Source organism: Ptychodera flava, chromosome 6, assembly GCF_041260155.1.
Source record: "Ptychodera flava strain L36383 chromosome 6, AS_Pfla_20210202, whole genome shotgun sequence".
Taxonomy (NCBI): Eukaryota; Metazoa; Hemichordata; class Enteropneusta; family Ptychoderidae; genus Ptychodera; species Ptychodera flava.
In genome coordinates, this window is record NC_091933.1 from 20,733,116 (window position 1) to 20,744,525 (window position 11,410).

The 11,410-nt window shown below is 40.1% G+C and overlaps 1 protein-coding gene across 3 annotated transcripts; it reads right to left on the reverse strand.

Annotated features, from left to right (window-relative positions):
• Window positions 1-283: 283 nt before the first annotated feature.
• LOC139135116 (monocarboxylate transporter 12-like) lies at window positions 284-10,589 on the reverse strand. 3 transcript variants are annotated; one of them, XM_070702360.1, is made up of 6 exons: window positions 10,233-10,577; window positions 7,807-7,864; window positions 5,121-5,386; window positions 4,850-4,993; window positions 2,834-3,673; window positions 284-1,464 (listed from the first exon to the last, which is right to left on the reverse strand). In XM_070702360.1, exons 3-6 carry the CDS (start codon window positions 5,350-5,352, stop codon window positions 1,142-1,144), a joined length of 1,539 nt encoding a protein of 512 aa, XP_070558461.1. In that variant the 5' UTR covers window positions 5,353-5,386; window positions 7,807-7,864; window positions 10,233-10,577; the 3' UTR covers window positions 284-1,141. The 3 variants fall into 3 exon arrangements, with proteins under 3 accessions (XP_070558461.1, XP_070558460.1, XP_070558462.1); XM_070702359.1 differs by lacking the exon at window positions 7,807-7,864 and having other exon boundaries at window positions 10,233-10,589; XM_070702361.1 differs by lacking the exons at window positions 4,850-4,993; window positions 7,807-7,864 and having other exon boundaries at window positions 10,233-10,374.
• Window positions 10,590-11,410: the final 821 nt, after the last annotated feature.

Genomic DNA, 11,410 nt, shown 5'->3' on the forward strand with positions numbered 1-11,410 from the left:
TATCACAAAGTTTTCAAGCCTTGTAAGACTGGAAGGAGAAGAATGCATCCTGAATGCATTCATATGATAATCTTTGTAATCAAACAGCTAATTATTTGTTTTTTCACACAAGAGGCATTGTAATTTTAACGCATTCACAGTTATGTAGATTTGTTTTATTTGTGACTATGTTGAAATAAATTTATCTTTTTCAAAAAAAAAAAAAAGGGAGCGTCCTCGAGCGACGGATTTTTCAGTCTAGGGCTTTGAAAGACCGTATAACACAGAAAGGATAGCTTTCAGGTTTTTTCATGTTAGAAATATACTTTATTTCTCACAATATATACTTTCTTGATGGGTTAAAACATTGTGCAGTCAATATTCCACGCACAGATTGATATTTCTGTAACTATTTTGATTAAACGTTCTAGTATGTGTTAGATAGTCAGTGTCAACTGTTTTCTGATTCGTTGATGAGATCAAAGTTCTCTCACAGTGGCTGAAGCTGACACAGAGGACACTCTTCATTGAGGTTGTAAAAATGGCGTCCTGAGCCCGTCTACAGGCAGGAGAACTTGTACAAGAAGAAGATGATTTTCAAAGGAGGCGACAGACCTGTTTTCTGACTGGGGAGTTGCAAGTAACATCGTTCGAAAGGTGTCAGTGTTCCCGATCAAGTCTACATCGGACGGATTTCAAAGTTGGCACACTGTACTATTGGTCTCGAGAAATATACTGAGAAAAACACTCCTTGATACAATTTTCTCGGGCCAGTAGGCACCAGACTTATCTATTCGTCGTTACATGATTTGTTCTGGTTCGCGGCACAGAATGTGGAGCGCTATAAATGTTATTAGGGTCACGGCAGTGTTACGTATGTATGCTCCATAAGGGTACTCAAGAGTCGTTTTCAAGATATCCCGGGTTAAGCTTTCAAAAAAAGCTTTTGTATCAAATGTTCATGACGTAAAAATGAAACGGAAATACTACAGGATGCCTGTTCGTCCAGTGAGAGAATGTTTCAAACTAAAAGCACCGCTTCAGTTCAGTTTTACTGTTAAGTTTGCCATCTGGTCGCCATATTTTACCGCGAAAAACAATCTAGGGGAAAATCCAATTTATCATGGCATTAATCCCCTGATATTCATCGTTCAAACAGTCTTTAAAAAATCGTTTCCATCTCCAGAGAGATAGCGGAGCCACGTTCACTTTCACTTTGGATGCACGACGCAGTTGCAGCCGATAAAATCATCGGTTCGACAGTTTGATCGACCGGCAGAGCTGAGCCACCGTGTGTTACATCGGGCTCGGCCTCATCACCACGCGAGACTTCACGCTCGTCCTCGAGCATTTGGCGTTGTTGCTTTTTCCTTGACCTTTCCCAGAAGAGATGGCCGACTAGAATAAGTATTCCTCCTATTAGCGAGGACGTCCCTGCCATGTAGAACGACACAGCGTAATCTTCAGTGTAATCGTAAAGATACCCTGTATTTAGACAAGAATGGGAAAAAAGATCAGTCTTAAGATACTTAATTGTGTCAAATATTTCTGAACTAGGACAAACACCCGCCCATGTATTATAGGTTTCGCTAATTTGGTTTTTGCTGAGTCATCACAGTCAAAATTTGAATATTACAGGAGAAGAATAAAAATATACCGAAGCACGGTATTGCACCTGTCAATATGTCATGCAAAGACACCGTTAAAACGTTATTTCACATTACTTTTATTAATCAAACTTTGACGTTATTTGATTCCGCAAAATCTAAATGAGAAAAAACTCAAAATACATCAGCGGGTGTTGACAGTATATCGTGACCTGAAATTAAATTCACTAAAAGCTGAATGCAAACGGCCGCAAAGCTCTGTGCTGACTGTGTGAGAAAAATAACACTCTACATTTCTACGATTACAATTAACGGTAAAATAAGCCATCATCAACAATATGGGGAAAAACAATTGTCATGAGAAATCGATAACCAGAGCCCGGTGTGTATTATGCCTATCAGAAGAGATGGGCAGCAACACGATCGAAAGAGTGCCTTTTTACGCTGAAATCAGGCAGAATACACAGACTGGTCCCCGGTCGTGAATTTTTTCCCGGCAGCAGCTACTGGCTGGCTGGCTAAGCGTTCACCTCACGATCTACGCAACAGCCTACATCGAACGCGACAGTCTGCTGGAGTTTATTCCTTCATTATATATATATATATATATATATATATATATATATATATATATATATATATATATATATATATATATATATTATATATATATATATATATATATATATATATATATATATATATATATATATATATATATATATATATATTACCCACAGACTTGGAGCAAGACTAGCTGAGTGCATAGAAACCAGCAAAACCTTGCAGGTACCATAGTGACCTGCACGAAAATAAAGACATCCATATAATCCTTTCGATTATGCATTTTTATGGATGGTCTGCTCTCTTTCTTTTATTTATTCACTACTTTGGAAATCCTGATCATCTGACCAGCCACTGCTGTGAAAATTTGCCTGATGAGCTACCATGTTGAACTTATCATCACGGGAATTTGATGACCTGGAAGTTTTTACATGTAGTATATGGCGAGACGTACACCGATAAGGTATCATTGTAGCTCATTAGGCAGTGTTTAGAAACTAAAAGCAGAGTGTGGTCAAATGATTAAGGCTTAAAGGTTGCAGTGAAAGTGTAAAGCAATGTCCCATCACCGTATGTCAAACAAAGGGAGATTTTTTACAGTAGAAAATATAGTTCTTTATTGGAAATATCACAGGTATCACCAAAGGATTACGTGATACTCTTAGTTCTCCTTGTGCACATACCTGCCACTACAGGTCCAATCAACTGCGCTGTACCTGCAGCGGCAGTCGACATCCCGTAAGCACTCGTAAATCTTGCATGTCCGGCGACGAATCGCACCACCACCGCACTTATGCCGGCGAATCCACCTCTGGAGAGACCGAGCCAGGCCATGATCACACACATGCCGATAAAGTTTTGGGTAACCGGCAAGAAAAGCGTACCAAGACCGTACATGACAAGATCGAACCCTAAAGCCCGACATTTCGAGAGGTGTAGTAGGTCAACGGCGAATCCCTGGGCAACACCGCCGATCATCATGCATAAACCGAGAGTCGAGAGGAGGAAGGGCGCCTGGCCTTGAGAGACCCCGACGTCTACAGCTCTCTTCACCACATGAATGAGGGGGATGTTCAGGCCAAAGCCGAAAAACAGGTAGGCAACCACTATGGTTGCAAACATGGGGTGTTTGAGTAGTTTCAGATCAAAATAAGAGGAACAGTCTGAGCAAGAAATGGAGAGCTTCTTGGGAGGTTCAGAGTTAACATCCTCGTCACCAGAGATTGATACTTTTTCGTCCTTCTGGTATTGCACAGTATCTGCATGATCGCCGGCGTCGCCTTTCAGATATATGGGTCGTAGGAGGGCACCGCACACACAGATGTTGAAAGCCAAGGCCCCAATTACGATGAAACTGCCACGCCAGCCGTACTGGTCGATGAGAACGCGAGTGAGTGGGGCCACGGCGAAGGAACCACACCCTGTACCAACTACAGTCATTCCGTTTGCAATGGCGTGGCGTTTTTTGAAGTAGCGCCCGATCATCGCCACAGTGGGAACGCGTGACAGACCGAATCCAATACCTGATTGGAAATAGGAAGAATTTCAGTTACTCAATAGAAATGTACATTTTCTCAGGACAGTCAGTCCAGCCATAGAAACTGACGTCATAAAATGAGTGCTTGAACATGCCACAGTCACTTTTGACACGGGGGAAAAATAGGCATTTCGACTCGGACTGCTCTCCAAAGCCACAATTGCATTTCACTGCAAAGGGATGTCAGAAAGAAAGTGGAGTTGCGGCAGATAGTGTTCTCATTACGCTTATTAAAAATACCGCAATTATACGGTGTCGCTCAAATTTGATCAGAATTGGTATATACCAGTATGGGTTACCAATGATCAACAATAAATGTTGTTTCTATCTGTTCAGTGGAGGAAAATTCTATTTTGATGTTGTGACAATGATTTCTGCACAGTACAACCAGAAAAACAACAAGAAATATTCAAACCTGAAAAACAAAAATGACAAAAGTAATTAAGGTCTGAAACTTTAGGTACTGGAGGTCAACTTTAGCAACATGCATAGCAGAAACAAGCCCCTCTTAGTTTGAGTATAGACGGTCTTACCCCCTCTACTGTCAATGGTTTCATCAGGTCTGTTAATATGTAACAGTTCATAAACAATGACAGGAAATGATTCAAGATCAGTGGAGTTGGCCTGTTTCTTACTGGCCTGCACATTTGCAGGATTTCACTTTTTCTTACCTCATTTGCACATTTTTGACACTGATGTGTTCATTTGAACAAAATCACATCTCGACCCCTGCGTCTACCTGTACGCCAAATACTGAGATGGTAGCTTTGGCGGTATGGGAGCCTTTGTGTGTGACGGACATACATCCGCACATACATACCCACAAATATACAGAAATACAGACGCCACCGACTCATCATATAAGCTATTTTTGGTATTTATATACAAAACCAAATATGAGCTAAAAATGCTGGATGTAAGATATTTTAAAATTTTGAAGTTAGAGCCTCAACTCAAGGCATTACAGGCCGCATGAAACAATGCACATTCGATGCGAGAGGTGGGGGATGCACACGGTAAACTGTCTTCAGTACAAGTGGTAATTAAGCTTATGCGAAGTTGAAGAGAGACATTGACTTGTCATTGAGACTGATGACCAAAGAACAATTATACTGCATTGTAGAGCATAATTCACAATGAAATATCGTGATTTTTTACTGACCTGTCATGAAACCGTAGGTGATAGTAATGAAGACAATGTTTGGAGCGAATGACGACATTACTATAGAGGTGGCTGCTAAAAGTCCCCCTGACATTACAACTTTACGATGGCTAAAACGCTTGCTCAGAGCCGCTGCAAAGGGACCTGTTGAGAAACCACATTAAGACCCATTCGTATTTTTTTTGTATGTAATAGAAGTAAATATGTGATCGGGTATTTTTTCTGAGAGAGAGAAACGCCGGTCATATGAAATTCACTGTTCATCCCTTACCTGATATGAGGCTCATGGACGTTAGACACGTGGCCAAAATCGAAGTGGTACCAGCGCCCTCACCGAAGTGATCCAACAGAACCACGAAGAATACCCCAACTGAGTTCTGAATCCCACGAACTAGGAAAAGAAGCAAGAATCCTGCAGCTACTACCATCCATCCCCAACCGCCATCCGGAGGATCTCCAAAGGACCGTCTTTTATGGGCTTTTGTGACTTTTTCTTGAACCATGATGAAGCTGATGAAAAAATCTCCTAACCTTCAGCTGAAAGAAACATTTCAATATTGGTATAACAAAGTCTGTTACTTGTCGATTTATAGTAAAATTGTACCCACTCAGATGCACACACATAGACACAGACACAGACACACATACACAGACACAGCCACACACACACACACACACACACACACACACACACACACACACACACACACACACACACACACACATATATATATATATATATATATATATATATATATATATATATATATATATTTTACAGTTGCCCCTGATGGAAATTACGGTGCTCGAAACTAAAATAACAGTAATATATATATATATATATATATATATATATATATATATATATATATATATATATATATATATATAGTATGTTTGTATATGCAAATATGTTGCGTGCCTGTGGCGTTGCGTGTGTATACCTTAATCGCTGACGAACCCAGGTAAGCAAGCCTCGTTCTTTAAATTAAAGGGACATAAGCTGTAACTTCTGGCAACTTTTTCAGTATTCTTGTTATGTATATCAACTACAGTGTCTGACCCTCATCCGTTTGTCATGCTGAAATTTCGAGTAATCTTTTTGTCAACACAGCTTGTATGTGTGTAGTGATCATTGTTTATTGTTTACAAATGAGTTCTAGTCCGGACTTGAATACAGTTTTTAACGATAACAATGGAGATTATACTCATATAGGTTGTGTGGATATGCTAAATACTTGGCATTAAATTACAGTTTAGGGATTCAATGCAGAAAGTGTAGGGAAACCACAAAACAAAAGTTCTGAAAAAATAGCCAAAAGATACTGCTTATGGAGCTGTAAATGTAACGTTTTGTTTTACTCAGAGTAATTTTATATATAATATAATATTTTATATATATAATATATATATAGTTTACAGATGTCCCTGTTGGAAATTACGGTGCTCGAAACTAAAAGAAGAGTGATATATATATATATATATATATATATATATATATATATATATTATGTACGTATATGCAAATATGTTGCGTGTCTGTGACGTTGCGTGTGTATATACCTTAATCGCTGACAAGCAAGCCTCGTTCTTTAAATTAAGTGTAACGTTTTGTTTTACTCAGAGTAATTTTCTTTACACAAATCCCGCGGCCCATTTATCATTTTGTTCTTGAAAAACTCTCCGTCTGTAATGTTGGCGACCAGCGATCCGATTTATATGCATACGTTGTGCTTCTGTCGACAGTTCACGTTCACTTCCATTAACATAGACCAGGAGAAAAGACAATGGACATTGCACACATACAGTGTACATTGTCTTTCTTACACACTGAGTTCGGAATGCTATTATTATTGTTTCTGTCCTCGTACTTATGAAAATACTATTACGTCTCGGACGCTGTCTCTTTGTCAACGTGAATTGCACCGGCTTTATATTCGACTGGACATGACAACGCCTATGTAAATTCAACGTTCTATAAAACCAGTGTATTGTCCATCTGAACCGGAAAACGTCCATGTGCAAAAACTAGTTTTACTCATGTTCGTATATTAGTGCACAGATTGTTACCGCCTTTTCAAAAAATCACAAATCGTTGCCAACGCGATTCCTTGATTGAGAAAACATATAAAGTCAAGCTTACTGATTAGCTGTTAAATGGTACTAAGCGTCTTCTCTCTCTAGAGGGCGCGATTTCGCGAACCACGGTTTCAAAGGAAACAAAAACTGAACAAAACTGATGGAACAAAAACAAAAACTAAACAAAAACAAAACTGAGGATTTTATCACAAAGTTTTCAAGCCTTGTAAGACTTGAAGGAGAAGAATGCATTCTAAATGCATTCATATGATGATCTTTGTAATTGAACAGCTAATTATCTGGGGTTTTTTTCAGACAAGGCGCATTGTAATTCTAGTGCATTAACAGTTATGTAGATTTATTTTATTTGTGACTATGTTGAAATAAATTTATCTTTTTCAAAAAAAAAAGGGAAACGCATACTCAATCATCCCCTCTACAAATACGGTGGTTTCGAAGAGGTTCGAACTCATAACGTACGGTACCCAGTCACCTAACGGAGAAGCCACAGACAAAATCGCTCGGCCAAATCCAAAATCTCAAAAACGATCGGTTCAATAACCGACCTGAGCTGTTACAATTTTTCTGACTGCGACCCCTCCAACGTGACACACTGTAGATTTCGTGACGCACTCACGCTAGTGCGCTCACCGCACACAAACTTAGATCTGGCGATACTGTCTTTGATAGTGTCATTCCGCGCCATGATTGCTGCCTATGATGCAATGGTAAAGTCGATTTAACCATGGAGGTAGCACACAGACTTATCTATCCTGCCACAGTGAAATGACAAAAGTAGCTTCCGATCTGCAGAAAGATGTGTTGAGCTGAAAGATTATCAACTAGAACTTGACTTAATAATACAAAACTGAACTTACACGAATGATGAAGTGTGAATGATTTATGTAGGCTTCTCATATATTAAACATTAACCAGCTGGAAAAGGGCAGAAACTGTGGACTGTCGGTAATTTCATATTTGATCCAGGCTATAATCATTGATTTTCTAATGCATTGAAAAACTTGACTATCAGAAAAAAAATCTCCAAAACTCTTTTGAAACAGAGGGGAACGCCCCACCCCCTTATGAGAGAAAACTAGCATGCATATCGCCAACTTCAGCATCAGTGTTTGCTGGGCGTCCTTCGATCGTATATTTGTCCTGGGAAGCAGTTTAGATTACAACCGTTTGCTCGTTTGTCACCAACCACGATGACGTTGTTTAATAGCCCTTGGCAGCCATTATGCATAGAAAATATTGTAATCATGAGGGTATTGTATTACACGCGATCAACGATCGCGATGTCGACGTTGAGTTCTCATAACTATAGAGCGTTAGATTTTAATCACATTTCCCCTATTACCATTTTTATGAGTTTTTCATTGCCTCCAGCAGTTTATTGCTCGATAGAACCATCTTATGGAATATATTATGGTAGGAATATGAAGCTTTTTCTTTGAAATACCACATAAAAGAGGCAATAAGAGGAGGGGTAGCTTGATAGACACAATTCACCTTTGTGTGCAGTGAGATGCACAGTGTTTATATTTCATTGCATCGATTACGTGACTGCAAAACCCGTGGTAATACGGACAGTACATTATTTTTCGTTCCGAACTTTCGCCTGCAGAAACATATTAAAAGAAGAGAAACTAAGTGTGGGTTTGTTCGGGACAAACTATCTTCCTAGTCTTTACATAGTTGAAGAGTCGTACATTTTATTCTGAAGATTTCACCAGAGCAAGCTGGGGCAACTGTTGAGGTAGGTTTTAGCATAAGGGTGGGCATAGCAATGCAGTCACGGTGCACGTGAAGGCAGAAGCTTTGGATGCTGAGAGATTTTGTACACAAAACCGCCCCTCCCCTCCGAGAGCTGAAGCAGCTATTTGTAACATTCTGAAAAATGGCTTCCTATTGCTTCTCAGCTGGAATGTAATTAGATGACTGGCAACAGTCTAATTACCAAATGAAGTTTTTGAGGCTGCTGGTCTCTCTTTGATATCCATTCATGTACAACATACGGGTCTGAACATCTGGCTATGCACAGAAAGTGGGAAATACATTCACATCTCACTCAAAATTCAAACTTTAAAATTAAAACTTTGAAATTCATATCCTACAACTGCCATGTTATATATATATATATATATATATATATATATATATATATATATATATATATATATATATATATATATATATATATATATATATATATATATGCTATATACACACACGCACACACACTTCATATTTCACCTTTTGTTTTACCTTTGGCGCCGGGTGCTCACTGTGTTTTCGAAAGTTGGAATAGGGGGTTACCCTGTTGGAACGGGGGTCGGCCACTTTCTAACGTCCGGAAAAAAATAATCTACCGCCCCCCCCCCCGGCCGAAGAGATTGACCAGTCCCTTATGACATCATCTCAAGTTTACTACGTCGTGCAAAAATGAATAGCATACATACGGCCACAGTGCCGTTTATATCAAACTCATATTACTACAGGTGGAAGAAGCTGTCTGTACCACAAGCGTTTTCTGCTGCCTATAAAGGTCCATATCCCTTTGATAACAGTAGCTTGGTGGTCCGATACACGTCGAGGGCTAGCCCTGCGTACGATGCTGTGTGTTCCGCTACAGCTAATAGCCCCGCTCACCACAGCCCTGCAAAGACCCGTACGTAGAGTTGGTGACTTCAAATCCATTTTTGGACTTGACGTAAAAAGCCAAATTACTGCCGACATTCAGCGTTCTTGGGCCCAAGTCGTATCCCTGCCTACCTCAGCTACTCGATCGCTTCCAAAAATGCCAGTCTTTTATTCTTTTTTCGTAAATAACCGTCGATGTCGGCAACTCTCTCGCTAGCCCTGCGTACGTACGCAGTGGACGCTGTGTGTTAGGAACGCACACAGGGAATACACAGCGTACACTGCGTACGTACGCAGGGCTAGCGAGAGAGTTGCCGACGCGACATCGACAGTTATTTACGAAAAAAGAATAAAAGACTGGCATTTTTGGAAGCGATCGAGTAGCTGAGGTAGGCAGGGATACGACTTGGGCCCAAGAACGCTGAATTTCGGCAGTAATTTGGCTTTTTACGTCAAGTCCAAAAATGGATTTGAAGTCACCAACTCTACGTCTTTGCAGGGCTGTGGTGAGCGGGGCTATTAGCTGTAGCGGAACACACAGCATCGTACGCAGGGCTAGTCGAGGGCCAGCTTCATGAGCTTTGTTAACGTATACCGGGAACCTCGCCTTGCTCGAACCACAAGCGACTGTACTTTCGATTGACATAGGCCTACTTACACATAATCCAGGGTCCACAAACAGGAGACCTGCTTTGCATTGTTTGTCCTCAGGTCATACACTGAAGACCTGTCAGACCGTGGATCATTCGTGCTACACGGCAACTCCACGCACCCGAGGTCACGGTGCTGTTCAGCAGGCGGTTCCGGTGCCCGCGCCCGTCGTATTCACCCCGCCGTTCCGCTTGTTAGGCCTAAGCTTACGCTTTCAAATCCTATTCCAGCTATCCTTGACTAACCAGTTGTACGTTGGTGTAGTTTCGGACATCAAAGCCACAAAGCTAGAGCAGATTCGCGGCGCTTCCGCGTCTGACGTTACGTCCGCTCAGTCACAAGGACTGTTTATCTTATGCAGTCAGAGTATAGTACAGAGGTCAGGACAATCAACGAGAGCAAAATGTGGCCGCTGGAGGCGCTAGTCACACAATCACAAAAAGATGGCAGAAAAAAATCTGTTTCTAAAACTATGTTGGAAAACATAATGTCAACAGCAAAACATATATCAAACGCGTAGCAGTAATACGAATTCATAATGAAAACAATGAAACATCAGATATTATTTACTTCATCCCCGCCCATGGACAATGAACATTTTGGAATATAACTGAAAAATTCAGTCGTTCTTGATGGTACATAATTCTTTTTTAATGTAAGGCTGCGTTCACAAAAAATGGTTGGGGAGGGGATTGGAGGAATTCAGGGGTGATTCGAAAATTTTGTTGGGTAGTAGAGGGGGAACTTGAAAATTTTGCTCTGCCTGTAGGTGGGGGAGCTTGAAAATTTTTGTGTTCCCTTCTACGTTTGAGATTTTCCAATTGAAAGTTTTTGTAGGTAATTCAATGAAAATTAAAAATGATTTTATGTTATCCAATTGTTGTAGTGTTTGTAATAGTGTAACAAAATCTAGAACCATTTTGTCACTTTTAATGACTTTTATCTTGAAAACATCTAAACATGTTTCCCTGCAACATCCTCAAACACACAATATTCAGTTCGTCGACAAAGCCTGTATATATAAATATGTATTATTTAATTAAAGTCCAGACTGACAGTCAGTTGTCAGTGATACAAATGCATGGTACACATACACAGGCTGTGATAGCAATCTGAATACTGGACAGTTCAGCATGCTGTAGGGAGTAGAACAAGAACACAGTTTTATAAACTAAAAAAAATGTT